The sequence below is a fragment of the Ursus arctos genome, unplaced genomic scaffold, assembly GCF_023065955.2.
Source record: "Ursus arctos isolate Adak ecotype North America unplaced genomic scaffold, UrsArc2.0 scaffold_8, whole genome shotgun sequence".
NCBI lineage: Eukaryota > Metazoa > Chordata > Mammalia > Carnivora > Ursidae > Ursus > Ursus arctos.
The window spans coordinates 11,984,688-12,002,895 of record NW_026623100.1 but is presented as its reverse complement, the minus strand read 5'-3'; the positions used below and the strand labels follow the sequence as shown (position 1 = coordinate 12,002,895).

Genomic DNA, 18,208 nt, shown 5'->3' with positions numbered 1-18,208 from the left:
TGCCACACACTTGAAATCTCTGCCTGCAAGCCGCACCGCTCCGCGCCCTGAGTCAGGGACTTTCCGGAGCACAAGTGCGGCCTCCGGGTGCGCCGGCACGGCCTGTGGGAACTGGACGCCCGGCTCGCCGCTCCGCGCGTCCAGGCGCTGGCCACTTCTCGCCCTGGGAGTCACGGCCGAGCCCCGCGGAGCCGAGAGCCCCACGCCCCCGGCCCGCCCCGGGATCGCGCCGCCGCTTGTTTACTCCCCGGCGCAGCCTAGTCCGACCCTGGGGCCCGCCCTCGTCCGCCGCCTATTGGCGGAGGAGGCGCCAAGGGTAGCGACGATTGGTCCGGGGGAGGCGGAGGGGTAGGCTGCGCGGGAGGCCGAGAGGGGGCAGCAGGCGATGGCGGCGGCGGCGGCGGCGGGTCGTCTAGGCTGGTTGCTCGCCGCGCTGTGCCTGGGCAACGCCGCCGCAGAGGCGGCGTCGGGCCCGCGAGTGTTGGGCGTCTGTCTGGAGGAGGACGGAGCTGCGGACGCGGGGTGGGAGCGCGGAGGAGAGGTGCGGGCGGCACCGGAGGCTACCTTCCGTCTGCGCCTCTTCGGCTCCGGCTTAGCCAACAGCTCTTGGTCCTGGGTGGCCCCCGAGGGGGCGGGCTGCCCCGAGGGCGGGCCGGCCGCGGCGCCCGAGGAGGCGGCGGCCCCCACGGGCGAGTGGCGCGCACTGCTGCGCCTGCGCGCCGAGGCCGCGCGCCCGCACTCGGCGCTGCTGGCGGTGCGCGGGGATCCCGGCGGCTCGGCGGCCCAGGAGGCGGCGGCCCCCGCGGGCGAGTGGAGCGCGTTGTTGCGCCTGCGCGCGGAGGCCGTGCGCCCGCATTCGGCGCTGTTGGCGGTGCGCGTGGAGCCAGGCGGCGCGGCAGCGGAGGAGGCGGCGCCGCCCTGGGCGCTGGGCCTGGGGGCGGCGGGGCTGCTGGCGCTGGCGGCGCTGGCGCGGGGCCTGCAGCTGAGCGCGCTGGCGCTGGCGCCCGCCGAGGTGCAGGTGCTGCGCGAGAGCGGCTCGGAGGCCGAGCGTGCGGCGGCGCGGCGCCTAGAGCCCGCGCGGCGCTGGGCGGGCTGCGCCCTGGGCGCGCTGTTGCTACTGGCCAGCCTGGCGCAGGCGGCGCTGGCGGTGCTGCTGTACCGTGCAGCCGGACAGCGCGCCGTGCCCGCCGTGCTGGGCAGCGCCGGGCTCGTGTTCCTGGTGGGCGAAGTGGTGCCGGCCGCCGTGAGCGGGCGCTGGGCGTTGGCGCTGGCGCCGCGCGCGCTGCTCCTCAGCCGCCTGGCTGTGCTGCTGACCCTGCCGGTGGCGCTGCCCGTGGGCCAGTTGCTGGAGCTGGCGGCGCGGCCCGGGAGGCTCCGCGAGCGCGTGCTGGAGCTGGCCCGCGGCGGCGGCGACCCCTACAGCGATCTCAGCAAGGGCGTGCTGCGCTGCCGGACGGTGGAGGACGTACTCACGCCACTCGAGGACTGCTTCATGCTGGACGCCAGCGCCGTGCTGGACTTCGGCGTCCTGGCCAGCATCATGCAGAGCGGCCACACGCGCATCCCAGTGTACGAGGAGGAGCGGTCCAACATCGTGGACATGCTCTACCTCAAGGACTTGGCCTTCGTGGATCCGGAAGACTGCACGCCGCTCAGCACCATCACCCGCTTCTACAACCATCCGCTCCACTTCGTCTTCAACGACACCAAGCTGGACGCTGTCCTGGAGGAGTTCAAACGAGGTAACGTCGGGACATCGGGGAGGGGACACGAACGCCAGCGCTCTCCGCTGGAAAAAAGGTGGGGATTTATGGAAGCCTCGAGGAAAGGGCCCTATCCTTACGGAGGTCCCTCCGAATGCACTTTTAGATGATGGCCTCACAGTTCTGTGACCTTTTGAAATATTTAAAGGCTGTGTCTTTCAGAGCGCTGTAGAAAGCAAAATCCCCCTTTTCCTGGTAGGCCCGATTGACTCTAACCCACCAGCTTTTTCTTTTAAGGTAATTTTTATGGGCTTTGGCTTTGTAACAGGTCTAAATTCTTAAATAGAAACTAAAAGAACATAGAAAAGAGGATAGTCTCCAGACACCTGGAGGTTTTCACCTGCACACATAACATCAGGTTAGCTGGGCCTGTGACGTTTCAAGGGATTATTAAGGTCTTTCATGGGCTGCTGCCTTGCTGATAACAGAAGAAGGAATGATACCTGATTTTCTGCAGGTGTGGAAGACACTTCCACTTTGATTTCATCAGCTGCAACTTTATGGATGCTGAGTTAGTCTCCCCTTTCTTTCTTTCTTTTTTTTTTTTTTTCTTTTAACTTCCTCTTTTCTAACACTGACTAAGGTGTGGCAGGGTGTCCCTTAACTCCACAGTTCAGCCTCTCCTTTCACCTTGGTTATCTGAGCAACTCTAAAAATGGAGACCCAGCCTCCAAGTGTGAAGGTGTGGGTTCCTCTGCAGTCCTTTTCATTGTCAGGCTTGGGTATGCTCCCCAGAGCTTGGCTGCCCCTTATCTGCCAGCCCGGCTTCTCACCCCTGAACTCCTGCAGGATGAGCATAGGGGACACCCCGGGACTCTGGCTGGGCTTGACCCAAAAGGCAGCATAACGTGAGGCTGGAAGAGAGCGGAGCCCCTGATCTTCCTGGCAGCTGTGAAGGCTCCTGGCCCCAGGCCGCAGGGGTGTTGAGTAATCAGTCATGGTTTGGGTGTTGAAAAGTTAGGCAGTTACTGGCCTTACTGCACCTGAGGATTGGGTGAGAGGCTTTGCTGTGTGGCTCTGACTGCTCTGCTAGAGTGTTAGCTCTTAGCTGTTTCCCCCAGAAGGTGACTGTGCAGCCCCTCTCTGGGAAGGGGAGCCTGGGGTGGGGGCCAGACCTCTGCTGGTGAGTACTCCATCTGGGCCCCTGTAGCTTTACAGGCAGTGTGAGGTTCTTGTGGCGCGGTGGCCACCACCCCCGGCCCTGGAGTGCCCGAGGAGGGTTCCGTCCTGCCCCTGCCACCTCCCTGCTTGAGACCCTGGGAAGGCTGGACTTGCTCTCCGGGGCGCTGACTTTGAGCACTGACGGGTACGGAGACCAGTGGGTAGCAGGTCCAGCAAAGAAATGGTGGTAGCTGTACACAGGTGTTCAGCGGCGGACCTGGAGAGGAGATCCAGGAGGGTTTTGGGAGGTGGAATTGAGAGGGCTTTGTGGTTAGCTGAGGAGGCTTTGTGGGGCGAGAGAGAGGAGCCAAGGGTGAAGCCTGGGTTTCTGGCTTGGGGGTGGTGTTGCCCTTCCTTGAGGCGGAGCACCTACAGAGAAGGGAGGTCATCCTGGTGGCGGGGGTGACACAGGTGAGTTTGTTCTGGGCCCCAGAGGCGGACTCTACCAGTTGATGAGAAATACGAGTTTAAGACCCAAGCAGGAAGTAAAGATCTGGTTGTTGGTAAAGAAGTGGCCCCTCAAGCCACAGGTGTGGCGCAGAAAGCTGAAACACCTGAGGGCACAAGCGTGTAAGGGGTGGAGGGTAGCAGAGGAGAGCTGCTAGGAGGAGACCCAGAAGTTCAGAATGCCCTAGAAGAGACCACTTACCAAGGGAAGGCGAATGATCAGGAGAGGCCAGCATCATGTCATTTGGATTCAACAGCCAGGATACCCTTGATCTTTGCAAGAGCAGATTTGGTGCTCCCCCAGCGTGGGGTGATGGGGGAGTGAATGAGACGTGACAGCCGAAGTAGATGGGCCTCCCATGAGGTATGGCTGCAGAGCGGAAGCCAGAGAGCAGTGGCTGGGAGAGGACTGGCAGGGGAGGGGGCCTTATGCTCTTCGGTTTAAGATGGTAAGTTGAGTGGCTTTGGGTTTAAATGTTGCCGGAGCCGGTCGGGAGAGAAGGCCCATGGTCTAGGCTGCTCCTGTTCTGGGAGGGTGGGTGGCCTTGGAGCAGCTCTGGGGAACCCGGAGGTTGGATGGGGAGCTCCTCAGTCATCCTCACCTCCCTCCACCCCTGACAAGTGAGGGCCATTCTCAGGGGCAAATTGGCTTCGTCTTTCCTCTGACATCCTGGAGCCTTTCTCTGCTAATCTTTGCAGTGCACTCCTTTGGCAGGTATATGTTTTTCCTCATTAAAATCCTTTTTAGCTTAACCCCTTTCTTCATTCTGCTTATAAACAAAGGGCATATTGCAGCCTTTATGGCACCTGAGGTTTTAGAAATCAATTCCCTTCCCGTGTCTCTGCCAAGTGTGTGAGGTGGTGGTGCCCTCTGAATTTCCTGAAGCTGAGTCCTTGGCATCTTGGCAGCTGCCATGCTAGGCCCCGTTCCTTTCATCTCTTCAAAGCACTGTCTGTTTTGGAACTTTATAGTCTGGGAGAGGCACCTTCTCTGGTGAGGTGCTCCTTAGTTAGTGTGCAGACTTGAGATGATCCCGAATATTTTGGGCAAACATTACCAGGAAGAGAGTGTGTTCTGGAGCTGTAATAAATAATGTGTATTTTCTTTAAAGCTTTTAATCCCGACATCTTTGTCAACCCCCCCAATGAGAATATTCAAGGACATTCAACCAAAGGAGGAATTAGGATGCATGAGCTTTTCAGAATCTCTGCTTTAAACCAACCGAGTTCTGGTTCATTGTCAGAAGACGAAGGATTCCCCACGATTCTGAAAAGAGTCAGACCTGCTGTGGGGAATGTTAGCCTAGCACTTTTCTCCTAGGACATATTCTGACAGTTGCTTTACAAAATAAAGGGGGGTTGGCGCCTGGGGGGCTCAGTCGGTGAAGCATCTCCTTTGGATCAGGTCATGATCTTGGGGTCCTGGGATGGAGCCTTGCATCAGGCTCCTTGCTCAGCGGGGACTCTGCTTTTCCTGTCTCTCTGCCCCTCCCCCTGCTTGTGCGCCCGTGCTCTCTCACATAAATAAATAACTCTAAAAAAAAATAAAAGGAAGGCAGAGGAATTTAAACTCCATCTGCATTTTTACAAATATCCTAGAAATTAGGCATATGGAAGAGTTCTCTAGCATCTGTATAATTTACGAGTGCATTCGAGCCTGCTAACTAAAACTCCGTAGAGCCTTTTCAGGCCTTTCTGGTCGATGCTGGTAAGATGCGCCATCTGCCCCTTCCCTGAGGCTCTGAGCTCAGGGAGAGCCTGGAGGCACCTGTCCTGGGGCCCGTTAGTGTTTCCACTCAGCCAGCCAGGGGCCTGTGCATTTTCAGAGCATTTTATCCTATCAGATCAGTTAACTTTAATCCCTCCAGCTGCCCGTTCTCTGTGTACCCCTGTTGCTTTTTCTTAGTTGCCGTCTGAACCCCTCAGACATTCTGTCTTGAGATGAAATCACGTGGCCACTGTGTCGGGGGACCTTCCAGGGGCTCTGCTTTCGTCTGTTTGTCGTGCAGTCATCCTATGTGGCAGGTCACTGAGAAACTTGTTTCCCAGGAGTTGGAAAGTAAGGGAGAAGTTAGCCTATTCTAGGCGTAACGTACCAAGGGGGCTGGCATTCTGGAACAATGGAGCCGAAATGGGTTCTCTCTGCTCTTAGATGGCCATCTAGAACCTGGGCTTTGGTTCCCAGAATCTGACCAAAATTGTGTGTCCAGTGTCGACTTCCTCATCTGGTCTAACAGATTAGTATCACGTGAGGGGGCCGACTTGGATCTCATAGAAATGATTCCTGTCTGCTGGTGGGAGCCATTCCCAGCACAGATACCCAGAGGTGGGAAGCTTCTGGAAATGGTGCTGTTCCTCATTCAGTACTTCTGTCTCAGCAGGAATGAGCAGGTAGTTCTCGGGGACCCCTGGCCTTTTTCTCCTGGAAAGGGGGAAGACAGTGTCGTCATTTCTGCCTTTAATTTTAGACAAAATTTAAAGATGTTGGGATTAAGGATGTTGGAGCATCCTGGAGAACAATACTTTTCTTTAGAAGGGCCCCTGTGCTAGACAGTGCCTTGCCCAGTGTAACTCACCCGGAGGGGAGGGTCTCCTAAGATTTGGTCTATTCCTCTCCAGTGAAAGTGAGTTGAATATGATGGTTAAGAGAATGGATTCAGGGGCACCTGGGTGGCTTAGTCAGTTAAGCATCTACCTTCGGCTCAGGTCATGATCCCAGGGTCCTGGGATTGAGTCCTGCATCGGGCTCCCTGCTCAGCGGGGAGTCTGCTTCTCCCTCTCGCCTTGCTCCCCCCTGCTCATGGTCTCTCCCTCTCTGTCAAATAAATAAATAAAATCTTAAAAAACAAAAAAAAACAAAAAACCAGTTTCAGGAGCCAGCTGCCTGGGTTCAAGTGTCAGTTTTGCTCTTGGGTGAGTCACTGAAGCTCTCTTAGCCTCAGTTTTCTCTGCAGACTGTAAATGGAAATAATACTCTGTTCCCAGTAACTTAGGAAATGAATGGAGCACTTAGTGGCCAGCACTCAGCACCACATGCCGCATTTCTTCAGTCACAGGGGCATTGTTTTCTGTATGTCAGCATGTCCGCGATCAGGATGTGTCTCACAGTTGATGGCATCTTCGATTTGATGAAATACAGTAAATGTGTTCTTTTTCTTTTCTATAGCCTCATTCCCTCTTTTTTTTTTTTTTTTTTTAATTTTATTTTTAAGTCATCCTCACACCCAGCGTGGGGCCCGAACTCATGACCCTGAGATCAAGAGTTGCACGCTCCACCGACTGAGCCAGCCAGGCGCCCCTGCCTCATTCCTTTCTTGATCATTTGGCCAGTGGTCCATTAATAATAATAGCTTTTGGTTGACTGGACCTTTTCACTTTATCTAAATTTGGAGCAGAGGTCTTCCTGCACCTGATGCTGGGGGGTGGGGCGTGGATGCTGAAAGAATGAGGCAGAGCGTGCCAGACAGACTTGGAGAGAATGTGCTTTTGAACTCCAGTCACTACACTGTAACTAAACCCAAGGTGTGTAAACCCAAGGTATGATTGACCCAAAGAAGTGATGTTGGCTTTCCGCTTTACCAGAAGATTCTTGAAGCAAATACTCTGGATCCAGGCTTGCTTTTACCCAAAACTTTTTTCACTAGTAATGAAGGGCATGGCTGAGATGAGTTTCTCCGAGTTCATATCCTAGACCTGCGCAACCCCGGCCATGCCCACATGTGGTTGAAAGGCAGCTGGGCTGAACTGAGATGTGCTGGAAGTGCCTAACACACACCAGACTTCAAAGACAGTACAAAAAAGGAAAATGGGTTTTAATTTGTAAAAATTTTAAATTAATTTTTTTAAGGTTTTTAATCTCTTACATCCAACATGGGGCTCGAACTTACAGCCCCAAGATCAAGAGTCACATGCTCTACCAACTGAGCCAGCCAGGTGCCCCTGTTTTATTAATATTTTTAATTTTTTTGGATTCTATTTGAGAGAGAGAGTGTGCTGGGGGTGGGTAGAGGAGAGGGAGAGAGAATCTCAAGCAGACTCCACCCTGAGTGCGGAGCCTGATGTGGGGCTTGATCTTGTGACCCTAAGATCATGAACTGAGTTGAAATCAAGAATTGGACGCTTAACCGACTGAGCCACCCAGGTGCCCCTGTTTTAATATTTTTATATTGATTGCAGGTTAAAGTAATACTGAGGGCTATAGTGGGTTCATTACAATATGTTACCAATTAATTTCACTTGTGTCTTTTTTTTTTTTTTAACGTGGCTACTCAGAAATGTAAAATTACATATATAGTTTGCATTCTGTTTCTTTAGGACAGGTGTAAAGTTTCATAGATGAAAAGCGGAGTCAATTCTTGAAGTTTTCTCAACATTCCCCAGCACTCTGAGCCTTGGGCTTTGTTCAGCCTTCCGTTTCTTTATCAGACAGATAGGAAGCCCACCTGAAGGAGGGGAAGGTGAACGGTTCCAGGCTGCTGCCCTTCCTCCCGCACAGTCTGGGCTCTGATTGGCCACTCACCATTTATCATCTTCCCCCTGGATGACTTGCATAGACCTTGACTTCTGGAAATAAAGGACAGCTTTCAGAAATGGGGAAACTTGCCCAAGAGAGTCCCTGGGTGGCCCCTCTGCGTCCCCCATTTAGACTATCCCCGGGGAGCCCATGCTTCGGGAGTCGGGGCCCTTGTGCGTGCAGCTGTGCTGCGTCTGTTCTGGTCTAAACCATGTTCCTGTAGCCCCGAGGCTGACTCCGCTCTGCCCCTGCCTGGGTGGCCGTGTGCCTGAGATTTAGGGTCCTCGTGTATAAAGGGAGGCTCCTCCTCACGAGCGTGTTGAGAGTCTTAGGTAAGAACTTGGGAAGGGTCTCACTGGGGCCCGGTACCTTGTGGGAACAGAGATGTCAGCTCCTGTCACTCTGGTGAGCTTGAACCAGGCAGGACTAGGCAAAATGGGAGGCCCCGGCCAGCTGTAATCTGAGTGTCCCCTCCCCCAGGGAAGTCGCACCTGGCCATCGTGCAGAAGGTGAACAACGAGGGTGAAGGTGACCCCTTCTACGAGGTGCTGGGCCTGGTCACGCTGGAGGACGTCATTGAGGAGATCATCAAGTCTGAGATCCTGGACGAGTCTGAGGACTACCGTGAGTCTTGACTCCTGGCAGCGTTCCATCTCAGCTGGTCCTTCAAGCCTGCTGAGATTCGTGGCGTGCCTCGGAGGACAGCGGGTCTCTGCGTTGCTGAAACAAGGCTGCATCTCCAGTCAGAGCTGTTACCTAGCCGGGCCTGTGAGGGGGCCACACCTGTGCCTGGAAGCGGAGCCGCTGCGGCCCTGCGGGGCCTTTGCAGCCACCGTACCTGCCTGGGGCTCTGGCTGCCTCTGGTCTCCCCGGCACAGATGGGGGCTCTGCCCTTTATGGGCCTTTCCCAGGCTCCCCGTCTTCCTTGGCCCTTTGGCTTTCTCATGTTCTTTTCTACATTCCAGAAGCCTCTCCTCAATCCCATTCTTTACTGCTGATAGGCTCTTTCCAAAACAGAAGATCCTGGGGCCTGCGACGATGTCTTAGAGGTGTCGGCCTCTTAGGAGGATGGCAGAGGTCTGCAGGGCAGGCACAGCCCGTACTTGAGGGCTGGGGCCTCACATGCACACCTGGGACACTGAGCCCCCCACCTCTGTTTGCTATCAAGTGAATTGCTTTGCCCACACGTCTGTCCCCAAAATGCAGCCTTTTTAGCTCGGTTTCTCAGACTGCCGTAGGCCTGGGGACGTCAGGTTAGCTGCGGCTCTGTGGCACCTGTCATCTGCAGAGACGTGCTTTCTGATGAGCGGTCTCTTAATGACCGATGACGCCTCTTGCTGTCCTGTCAGTATTCCACCTTCCCCACTCCGAGGAGAGGAGCAGTCCCTTTCCATGCTGCCTCAGGGCAGAGCTGGAATGCGCGCCTGTCCCCTCTGTCCTGAGTAGCAGGTTTACTCCGTGCTGGAGTGGCCGCCCGGCCCCAGCAAGGCAGCAGTGCCAAGGGCGTATCTCAGGGGCTCTGTTGCTCCCCCCCCGAACCCCCAGGCCTTGCCAACGTGCCTTGGTTTGGTCGTACTGATGGGAGGGCTGCTGTTGTCTCAGTGGGCCTTCTCCCCATCCTAGGGGATGCCACGGCGAGGAAGAAGCCTGCTCCTCTGAGTGCCCCTCTCCGGCGGAAAGAGGAATTCTCCCTGTTCAAGGTGTCTGACGATGAATATAAAGTGAAAATCTCACCTCAGCTGCTCTTGGCCACCCAGCGCTTCCTGTCCCGAGGTGAGGGGAGCGGTGGGCCTTTTCTTTGCTCTCTTGCTCACCGTGCAGTGAGCAGGAGGACGCCAGGGCGGACACTGAGTGCCCTCATTCCCAGTGAGGGGGAGAGTATCCGGAGGACTTCTCTGCTTCTCTCCAGCCCCGGCAGCATCTCGGGGCACCTGAGGGGCGGCTCCTCCCTGCCAGGTGGCCGAGCGCTGAAGCCGGGCTGGCACCACCTCCGGCGAGCCACGGCAGGCGGGTGTGTGGCCTGCCGGTTCTCTCGTGTTGGGGAGGTGCCCTGGCTCGGGGGGCAGCAGGAGTCGGGTGTGGTTGTGCAGGCCGCTCTGGGCCCGGTGGACACTGTCCCTTTTTCCCACCACGGGGCAGAGGTGGATGTGTTCAGCCCCCTGCGCATCTCCGAGAAGGTCCTGCTGCACCTGCTGAAGCATCCCAGCGTCAACCAGGAAGTGAGGTTTGACGAGAGCGACCGCCTGGCTGCACACCATTACCTGTACCAGCGCAGCCAGCCGGTGGACTATTTCGTTCTCATCCTGCAGGTAACTGGGAGCCCAGCCTGGAGCCTCCCACTTGCTCAGAAAGTAGGGAAGGGTCAGAGAGGGCGCATCATCCACGCCCGCAGCCCCTGAACAGTGGGGGTTGGTGCTTTCTCCTTGTGCTCTCTCCTGGCAGGAAAGGTAATCTGTCCACATCTGTTTCTCTCCCTGCCCCTCCTTCCTCCCTCTCCCTACACCTCCCAGGGCAGGGTTGAGGTGGAGATCGGGAAAGAGGGCCTGAAGTTCGAGAACGGGGCCTTCACCTACTACGGCGTGTCTGCCCTGACAGCACCGTCCTCGGGTGAGCTGCAGCCCCTCCTGGAGGGCAGGGCTGGGCTTGGCTGCCGGGCTGGGGCTCCCCGGGGCCCAGGGTTCTGGGCTGGCTTTTGTCCTCTCTGGGCTGTCGAAGGAAGGGGCAGCGTTTCTTTGGGCCTCATCCCTGTTGCTCGCTCCTACCCCGGCCAAGCCTCTCCCAGGAGGAAGTGTGCTTTTGGTCCTTCTCTGTTTGTAGCCGTGTTCCCTCTCCAGAGTGATCTGTGGGGTGGATCTCCGGGGCGGTGCAGTTCTCCCCACCAGAGACACCACTGACTGTTCCTTCTGATAGGTCACCAGTCCCCGGTGTCTTCGCTCCAGTCCATCCGCCACGACCTGCAGCCCGAGCCAGCCGATGGCGCCCGCTGGTCTGCGTACTGTCCTGACTACACCGTGAGGGCCCTCTCTGACCTGCAGCTCATTAAGGTGACTGTCGGGGCTGCTTATTGGTGCTGTTAGCCAGCTTTGTGTTCCCAAGGGGCTAAACCAGCCAGCCTCAAGTTTGTATGGGTTAAGAGTAAGTTCTGCTTGAGTCTCTCTCAGACTTCCCGGAGCAAGACGCGTTACTTGCTCTGAAGGACAGACAGCCTTGGCTCCTGGAGGCCCCTCTGACTGCTGGCAGTCTAGTCCTGTCGTTGGGGCTGTGCACCCACTTTCCTTTTGAGATCTTAAAGACACTGCTTGATCGTTCTTTTCTGCTCTTAGCTGGCTTAAAGTCTTCATTTTTCTTGGTCCTGCTGAGCATGACGCTGTCACCTGGTTCTGGTGCTTGTGGGCAGAAGGGAGACGTGTGAGCTGCTTGGACCTCACTTTCTCCGTCCAGCTTCACAGTTGCCTGTGCCTGGGAATGCTTTCTGTCCTGCAGGTCACGCGGCTGCAGTACCTCAACGCACTCCTGGCTACTCGAGCCCAGAACCTGCCACAGTCCCCGGAGAACGCAGACCTCCAGGTCATCCCAGGCAGCCAGACCAGGCTCCTCGGTGACAAGACAGCCACGGCAGCAGGTGAGCCCGGCAGGGCCGCATCCCCCGGTGTGGCGGCCCAGAGGGCGCGCGTGTCCTGTGCTGGTCCTTGCTGCTCCCACACACACTCTCTGTGCCCTCACTCCGCCTTGCGTTCCTCTTCCCTTGTCCCCTCTTCTGCCCATCCTTTCCTTTTTCTCTTTTCACCGTTCTAAATAGCTCCGATGGCACCGCGCTACAGACCAGCTGACACTGAAAGTACGTTCAGTCAGCATTTTCTCTGGAGAACCTGCGAGGATGGGTTGACTTAATTAGAGAGTAGTTGCTAAATGGGAGTAAGATCCAGTTCAGACACTCTTGGTCAGTTAGGCTTAGGGTGAGGTTACCAGTGGGCCCGGCTCAGAGGGTGGTCGGCTGGTGGACGCCATCCCAGAAGCTGAGAAGGGCACCTGTTGAGATGTTTGGTCAAGTCAAGCTAATATTTAAGGCATGCCCTTCACATCTAGGGTTCCACTGTGAGCCAGAAGATCACGTTGGAAGACATGGACTTTGCGATGTGGGATGGGGTGTGGGCTAGCAAACCCTGCGTTGCAAAGTGTAAGGAGGGAAAAGAAAAAGGAGCCTGTGGAGAGTGGGCTTTGGGTAGGAGTGCTAAAAAGTTAGAGAACTTTCTTGTCCTTATTACTCAGGAAGGTACTTTTATTCCGATTGAGCTCCTAAATTGGGGTCAGAGATACACTCGAGGGCTGGGTGGTCTTGGGGGAGTGGGCCTGGCTTCCAGAGAGGCCTGTGGAAGGAACTGCAGGCTGTCGGCTGCCCTGGGCACTCTGAAGTGGGGACCCCGAGCTCTCTGGAACACTGGCTCCCTGGCTGTGTGCTAGGAGCTTTGCTCATCCTCACTCACCTAAGGAAACGTCTCCATTTTCAGGGGTGGTGGTTGTTAGGCCCGTTTTACAGATGAAGAACCCAAAGCAGTGAGAGACTAGGCGCTCTGGCTTACAGCCTGTGTGTGCCCCTGGGCCCTGGGCTTTGGTGTCTCACAGGGAACAGCTCTGGTTACTTAGACCTACACTTGAGAACATGAGCGCGGTTTCATGATGGATGCTTCCTGAGAGGTGACGGGCAGGTGCGGGGGACAGGAAGCCTCGCCCCGTGCCCGAGCGCTCCATCTCTGTGCGTTGGTAGAAGGGCCCCAGCTCGAGGCGTGCTGCTGCAACCCGGGATCCGGGCCTTTTCGCGCCTTTCTCGGGAATGTGTACTGAGAAGGTGGTGTCCTACCTTTCAGGGCTGGTCACCGTTCTGTGTTTACCTGCTGTCACATTCTGTTCTTTCGTGAGATGCCACTCATTCACGCCAGCACGTTAGACTTGAGCCTCAAAAGCCCGTATGTTTATGTTTTTTCAAAATGGGTGCATTTGATTTTCGGTTTTTCAATGTGAACCTTCTCTGGCGTCATCTGCTTACTCAGATGCTTGTGTTCTAGTCAGGGTATAGACTTAAATCTAAGAACGATGTTTTTTTCTTCATTTCATCTGTTACTATACATGCAGGGTTTTTAAAGCCCTTTTTTGGCTTAATTGGGCAGCCCTCTGAGGACACAGGTATCCCCTGAAAGTTCGCTTCGCGCCATGTTGCTTTTACCAAAGATTTATGTTCGTGCCCGTTTTCACTAACTGAAAGAACTCCAGAGAGGAGATTTGCTCACGAAACAGTAATTGTTTCTTCGCATTCTGCCATGCTGGCTTACAGAAGATTTCATGGGAACGCTCTACTTTGGGAAAGCGGGGAAACCGTGAGCTGCAGTGGCTCTGCGTGTCCTTTTCCTTCTGGGATGGCTGACCCGCTCTGCACAGGGGCAGCGTCGTAGCCAGTGAGGTTTGTCCGAGGCGCAGTCACGCTGACCGTAGCGTGTTACCATCCCCGGTCTGTTGCCATGATGTTGGTTTTCCCCCAGATGTGGCCGGACGTCTGTTCCCAGTGAGGCGCGCCTGCTGTCTTCCTGCTCCCTGCCTCAGCCCCGAGGTCTTGCTGTGGCTCATCTCTGTTGGGTGGCCCTTCACTGCCCCCCAAGAGAGCTGAGTGTCGCTGCACACGTGGAGATGTCACCAGGGACCTTGCTTAAATAGTGCAGACCAGAACCATCCCCCGATTGACTCTGGCACTAGATTCGATGGCAGAGAAGCGCCTTGATTGAGGTGCTTGGAAGATTTCTAACTGCCTGCAGCAGGGATCGGCAGACTGGCCAGCTGCTGGGGCCGGTAAAGCCCTATCGGACCCTGCCCGTTTGTTTGTGGATCGTATGTGGCTGCCTTCGGCTGCGACAGGGGAGCTGAGTCGTTGCCACGGGGACTGTGACCTGCAAACCTAAAAATATTGGCCCTTTACAGAAAGTTTCCTGACCCCTGGCCTGTCATGTCAGACTCGGGGTAAACTCCCGCACAGTGGCCATTCCCAGAGCTGATTTCCAGGGGAGAGTCCGCTCCAGACACCGCACTTCCTGCTCCCTCTGGTTCTGAGCCGCGGGCCTGGGGGGGCACACTCCCCCCCCGGCCCCCCCACCCCCGCCCATCCCCCAGCCTGCCCGTGGGGTTGCCCAAGCCGAGCGGCCCTGCCGGCGCAGCTGCACAGCTGGTCTCCTCTTGTCTCTCTCCCCTCTGCTCTCTCTAGCCTTCCCCGTAGACCTTTCCCTCTTTGGCACATTTGGAAACTGCAGTTGATAATTGACTGTGGACTAGTGAGCATTTTTTGTTTTCAGAAAACACCCAAGGTAAATATCTTCCCTTTCACTTTCTCTTTGCTTCCCTTCCCCAGCCCTCTAGCTGCCAGGAGGAGCCCTGGACACTGCTGCCCCCAGACAGAGAGGTGTTTCTCCGGGGGTGGGTGGTGAGGGGGCCCTTCCTGTCCTTCATTGCTCCTTTCCATTTCATGTTTCTGGAAGACGGGCGGGCTCATAAAATAATCTGCTTATGGTGGAAACTAAAGCTTGCTTCCAGCGCGGGGGCTTTCGTGTCCAGGGCAGGCTCCTCTCGCCCAGTTTTATGGCCTTGGCCTCCTGTGAGCAGAAACCACCGGCCCTGCTTTCCTGTCTCTCAGTGATGCAGCCCTCCTCCCAGTGGTTTTCTCTTGGGAGGTGGAGTTTAGCCTGACCATTGTCCTGACTGCTCACTGCCGGCTCTGCCTTGACACTGAGGTGTCTTGGGGCTTCTCTGCTTTGCCAGCCCCTTCCTGTCCTAAGAGAATTATGATACTTGGTTTTGATGGGACCTGCTTCCTTCCCTTGCTTTGATAGTAATTCTCCTTTCCCTCTCTCCTCTAGGGCCCAACCACAGCAGACCTGGCCTCCCAGCGGAGGAGAGCCCTGGGCGGAACCCAGGCGTTTAACTGCTTGCCAGGCAGCCCCAGGTCTGGGGAATGGACAAGCACGTGGGGAACTGGAGAGCCGAGGAGTAGCGTCCTGTCAGCCTGTCCCCATCCCCTCCAGGCCACGTTTTAGATGGCCCTTATAGATGTGGGTCCTGGGCTGTCCTCAGAACCAGACCTCAGTGCCAGGAGCCTTCAGCAGGCCGTACCCTCCTTTCGGAAATGGGGGTCAGTTGGGGCACAGCCCTCCAGGCCTGCTTCTGAAGGGAATGAAAAGGACACTGTCATCTCCGGTCCCCAGGACCCAGCCTTCTCCCTGTGACGACAGTGCAGTGTATTTATACCTCTTTGGGCCAAGCCATGATGTGAGTGCACGATTACTGCCTTTACGGGGCTGTGACCTGTACTCGCTTCGCTTTCAATTTGCAACCTTCTGCTGCCGGCAGCACTTTCTGAGCAAACCAGGAGCACTGGTTTTGGCTGGGGGTTCACATCCTTGGCCACAGTGAACTATTTGGCTTCCCTTACAATGCCATGTTTCAGAGCACACGTCCCAGCCTGTCCCATGTGCTGAACCTTGAAGCTCAATGACCCCCCCCCCCCCCCCCGCCCCAGTATGTCCCACTGTCCTGCTCCCTCCTGTGGAGGTTGCTTCTCTGAGCCCTGCGCTCAGAGCCCTGAGCGAGCAAGCTGGCCCCCGGTGGCACTGCGGAGGCCTCCTCCTGCCTCCCTGTCTTGCTTAGTTGCCACTAACAGTATTGTCACTTCTGTGTTTGAAGAACAGAGGTCATACATGGGAGGAAGGGGTGTGCTGCCCCTAATCCCTTCTTGGTTGCTGGATCCCAGGGAGAGGAACCAGCCATTAGACCTTCTTCTAGGCCTCCGTGGAGAGCTGGATGGCTGGCATTTGCACGGAGAGCACCAAGGGAGGGAAGGGTTGGTAATGGAGCAGGTAGGCCCTCATCCCCTTTCTTTAAAAAAAACCAAAACACACAAAAAAACAAAAACACCAGTTTTTCTTGTATCTCTGAAACATTTCACCTCTTTGCTTTTTTGCTCTTCTCAGCTATGGGGTTTTAGAGAATGGGGAACAAGAAGGCATTTATGTTTTTCTTCTGGTTTGCCCATATTGACCTTCTACAGTTCTTCAACTGTGTAGAAACTGGGGCGTCACAGAGATGCAGGATTGCAGATTGGATAGGGAGGGAGGAGGATTTCTGGAACCTTTTTCAAAGGAATTTGGGTCCCTTATCTGGGACCGGTGGGAATGAAGGCCAAAGAACAATGGCATGCTCACTTAGAAACTTCCCAAGGAACTCTAAGAGCAAACCCAGGTGGGAAACATACTTTACAATCATCTCTCTCCAGAACAGTGGTTCTTAACCTTGGCTGCATGTTAGAATCCCTGGCAAATTGAAAAATACTGATACCTGGGGCCCTGTCTTCCAGGGAGCCTGATTTAATTGATCTGGGCATCAGGATTTTATTTTTTGAAACAGTTTTAATTAAAAAAAAATATATATTCCCCCCCCCCCTGCAAAGTAAGGTCCACACCCAACATGGGGCTTGACCTCCCAACCCTGAGGTCAAGAGTCGTGTGCTCTACTGAGCCAGCCAGGAGCCTCTGAAACAATTTTAGAGTCACAGAAGGATTCCATATACCCTTCACCCAGCGTCCCCTAATGTTAAACATGTTACATAACCTGGTACATCTATCAGAACTAAAAAAATTAACATTGGCACAAACCTGTTAACTAAATTACAGACTTTATTTGGATCTCACCAGTTTTTCCAGTAATGTCCTTTTTCTGTTGCAGGATCCGATCCAGGATACCAAGTTTCATTTAGAGTTATTGCTTGCTTTTTTCTAACTTTTTATTTTGAAACAATCTCAGAATCGTAGGAAGTTGCAGGCTAGAGGGACCCTTCACCCAGTTTTCCTCAGCGGTTGCTCTCACACAGAACACAGTATCAGAACCGCAAAGCTGACACTGGCACCATGCGGGTGGTAGTTCTGTCCTCCTAGGTAGATTTGTGTAGCTGCCACGGCCCTCTTGACGAAGAGCTGTGCCGCCACCACAAGGACCTCCCTCGGAGCGCCGCATTAGAGCCACAGACACCCCCCCCCTCCCCCGGGCTTCCATCCCTAGTCCCTGGCAACCACTAATTTGTCATTTCAAGAATGTTCTGTAAGTGGGGTCATACAATATGTGACCATTTGGGACTGGCTTTTTTCGCTCAGCAGAATATTCCAGAGATGCGTCCAGGTTGTTGCGTGTGTCAATAGTTCATTCCTTTTGATTGCTGCGTAGTATTCCTCGATAGACTCACTGTCCCGTTGAAGGACATCTGGGTGGTTTCCGGTTTTTGGCTGTTCCAATAAAGCTGCTATGAACATTCCTTACAGGTTTTTGTGTTAACGTGGGTTTTCTGAGGTAAAGGTCCAGTAATACAATTGCTAAGTTGTGTGGCCGCTGTGTAGTTTGTTTTTGAAAGAAACTGCCACGTGCCTGTGGAGTAGCTGTACGGTTTTACGCGCCCCCCCCCCCCCCAGCGACGTGTGAGTGATCCAGTTTCTCTAAATCCTCACCAGCATTTGGTGGTGTCACCATTTTTTATTTTTAGCCATTCTGGAAGGTGTGTAGAGAGATCTTGTGGTTTCCCGTTGTATTAGCACAATGGCTAGTGTGTATCTTTTCATGTGCTGCTTTTGTGGGAGATCTGTGGTTTTCTGCCCATTTCTAGTTGGATTGTTTGGTCTTTCCTTTTGTTTTGAGAGTTCTTTCTATATTCTGAATACTAGTCCTTCGTTGGGTTTTTGGTTTGCAAACATTTTCTCCCAGTCTCTAGCTTATTTTTTCATTCTCTTAATAAAGGATCCTTTATAGAGCAAAGTTGTTAATTTTAATGAAGTCCAGTTTACCAGTTTTCTTTTATGGATTGTGCTTTTGGTATCATGTCTAAGAATTCTTTACCTTGTCCTAGATCCCAAAGATTATCTCCTAGGTGTTTTTCCTAAAATTTTTATAGTTTTATGCTTTACCTGTGTGATCCATTTTGAGTTTTTGTATAAGATTTAGGTCTTTGGTTTTGGTTTTGGGGTGGTTGGGGTTTTTTTGCCTATAGATGTCCAGTTGCTCCAGTACCATTTGTTGAAAAGGCTTTCTATTGAATTTTTTACACCTTTGTCAAAAATCAGCTGGGCATATTTGTGTCTATTTCTGGGTTGTCTGTTCCATTGATCTGTATCTGCCCCTCCATCAATACCACATTGTCTTGATTACTATAGCTTTATTTATTTTTTTTCAGATTTTGAGAGACTGAGTGAGGGTGGGGGGGAGCAGAGGGAGGAGAAGCAGACTCCCCCATGAGCAGGGCGCCTGA

General features: G+C 54.5%; 1 protein-coding gene across 3 annotated transcripts; it reads left to right on the top strand.

Annotated features, from left to right (window-relative positions):
* Positions 1–363: 363 nt before the first annotated feature.
* Positions 364–17,228, top strand: CNNM3 (cyclin and CBS domain divalent metal cation transport mediator 3). 3 transcript variants are annotated; one of them, XR_008958250.1, is made up of 9 exons: positions 364–1,742; positions 8,365–8,508; positions 9,508–9,657; positions 10,024–10,193; positions 10,395–10,491; positions 10,795–10,928; positions 11,368–11,506; positions 14,132–14,231; positions 14,781–14,876. XR_008958250.1 is itself a non-coding variant. In XM_044378424.3 (8 exons), exons 1-8 carry the CDS (start codon positions 386–388, stop codon positions 14,843–14,845), a joined length of 2,256 nt encoding a protein of 751 aa, XP_044234359.2. In that variant the 5' UTR covers positions 364–385; the 3' UTR covers positions 14,846–17,228. The 3 variants fall into 3 exon arrangements, 2 of the variants coding, with proteins under 2 accessions (XP_044234359.2, XP_057165212.1); XM_044378424.3 differs by lacking the exon at positions 14,132–14,231 and having other exon boundaries at positions 14,781–17,228; XM_057309229.1 differs by lacking the exons at positions 14,132–14,231; positions 14,781–14,876 and adding an exon at positions 13,419–14,027.
* Positions 17,229–18,208: the final 980 nt, after the last annotated feature.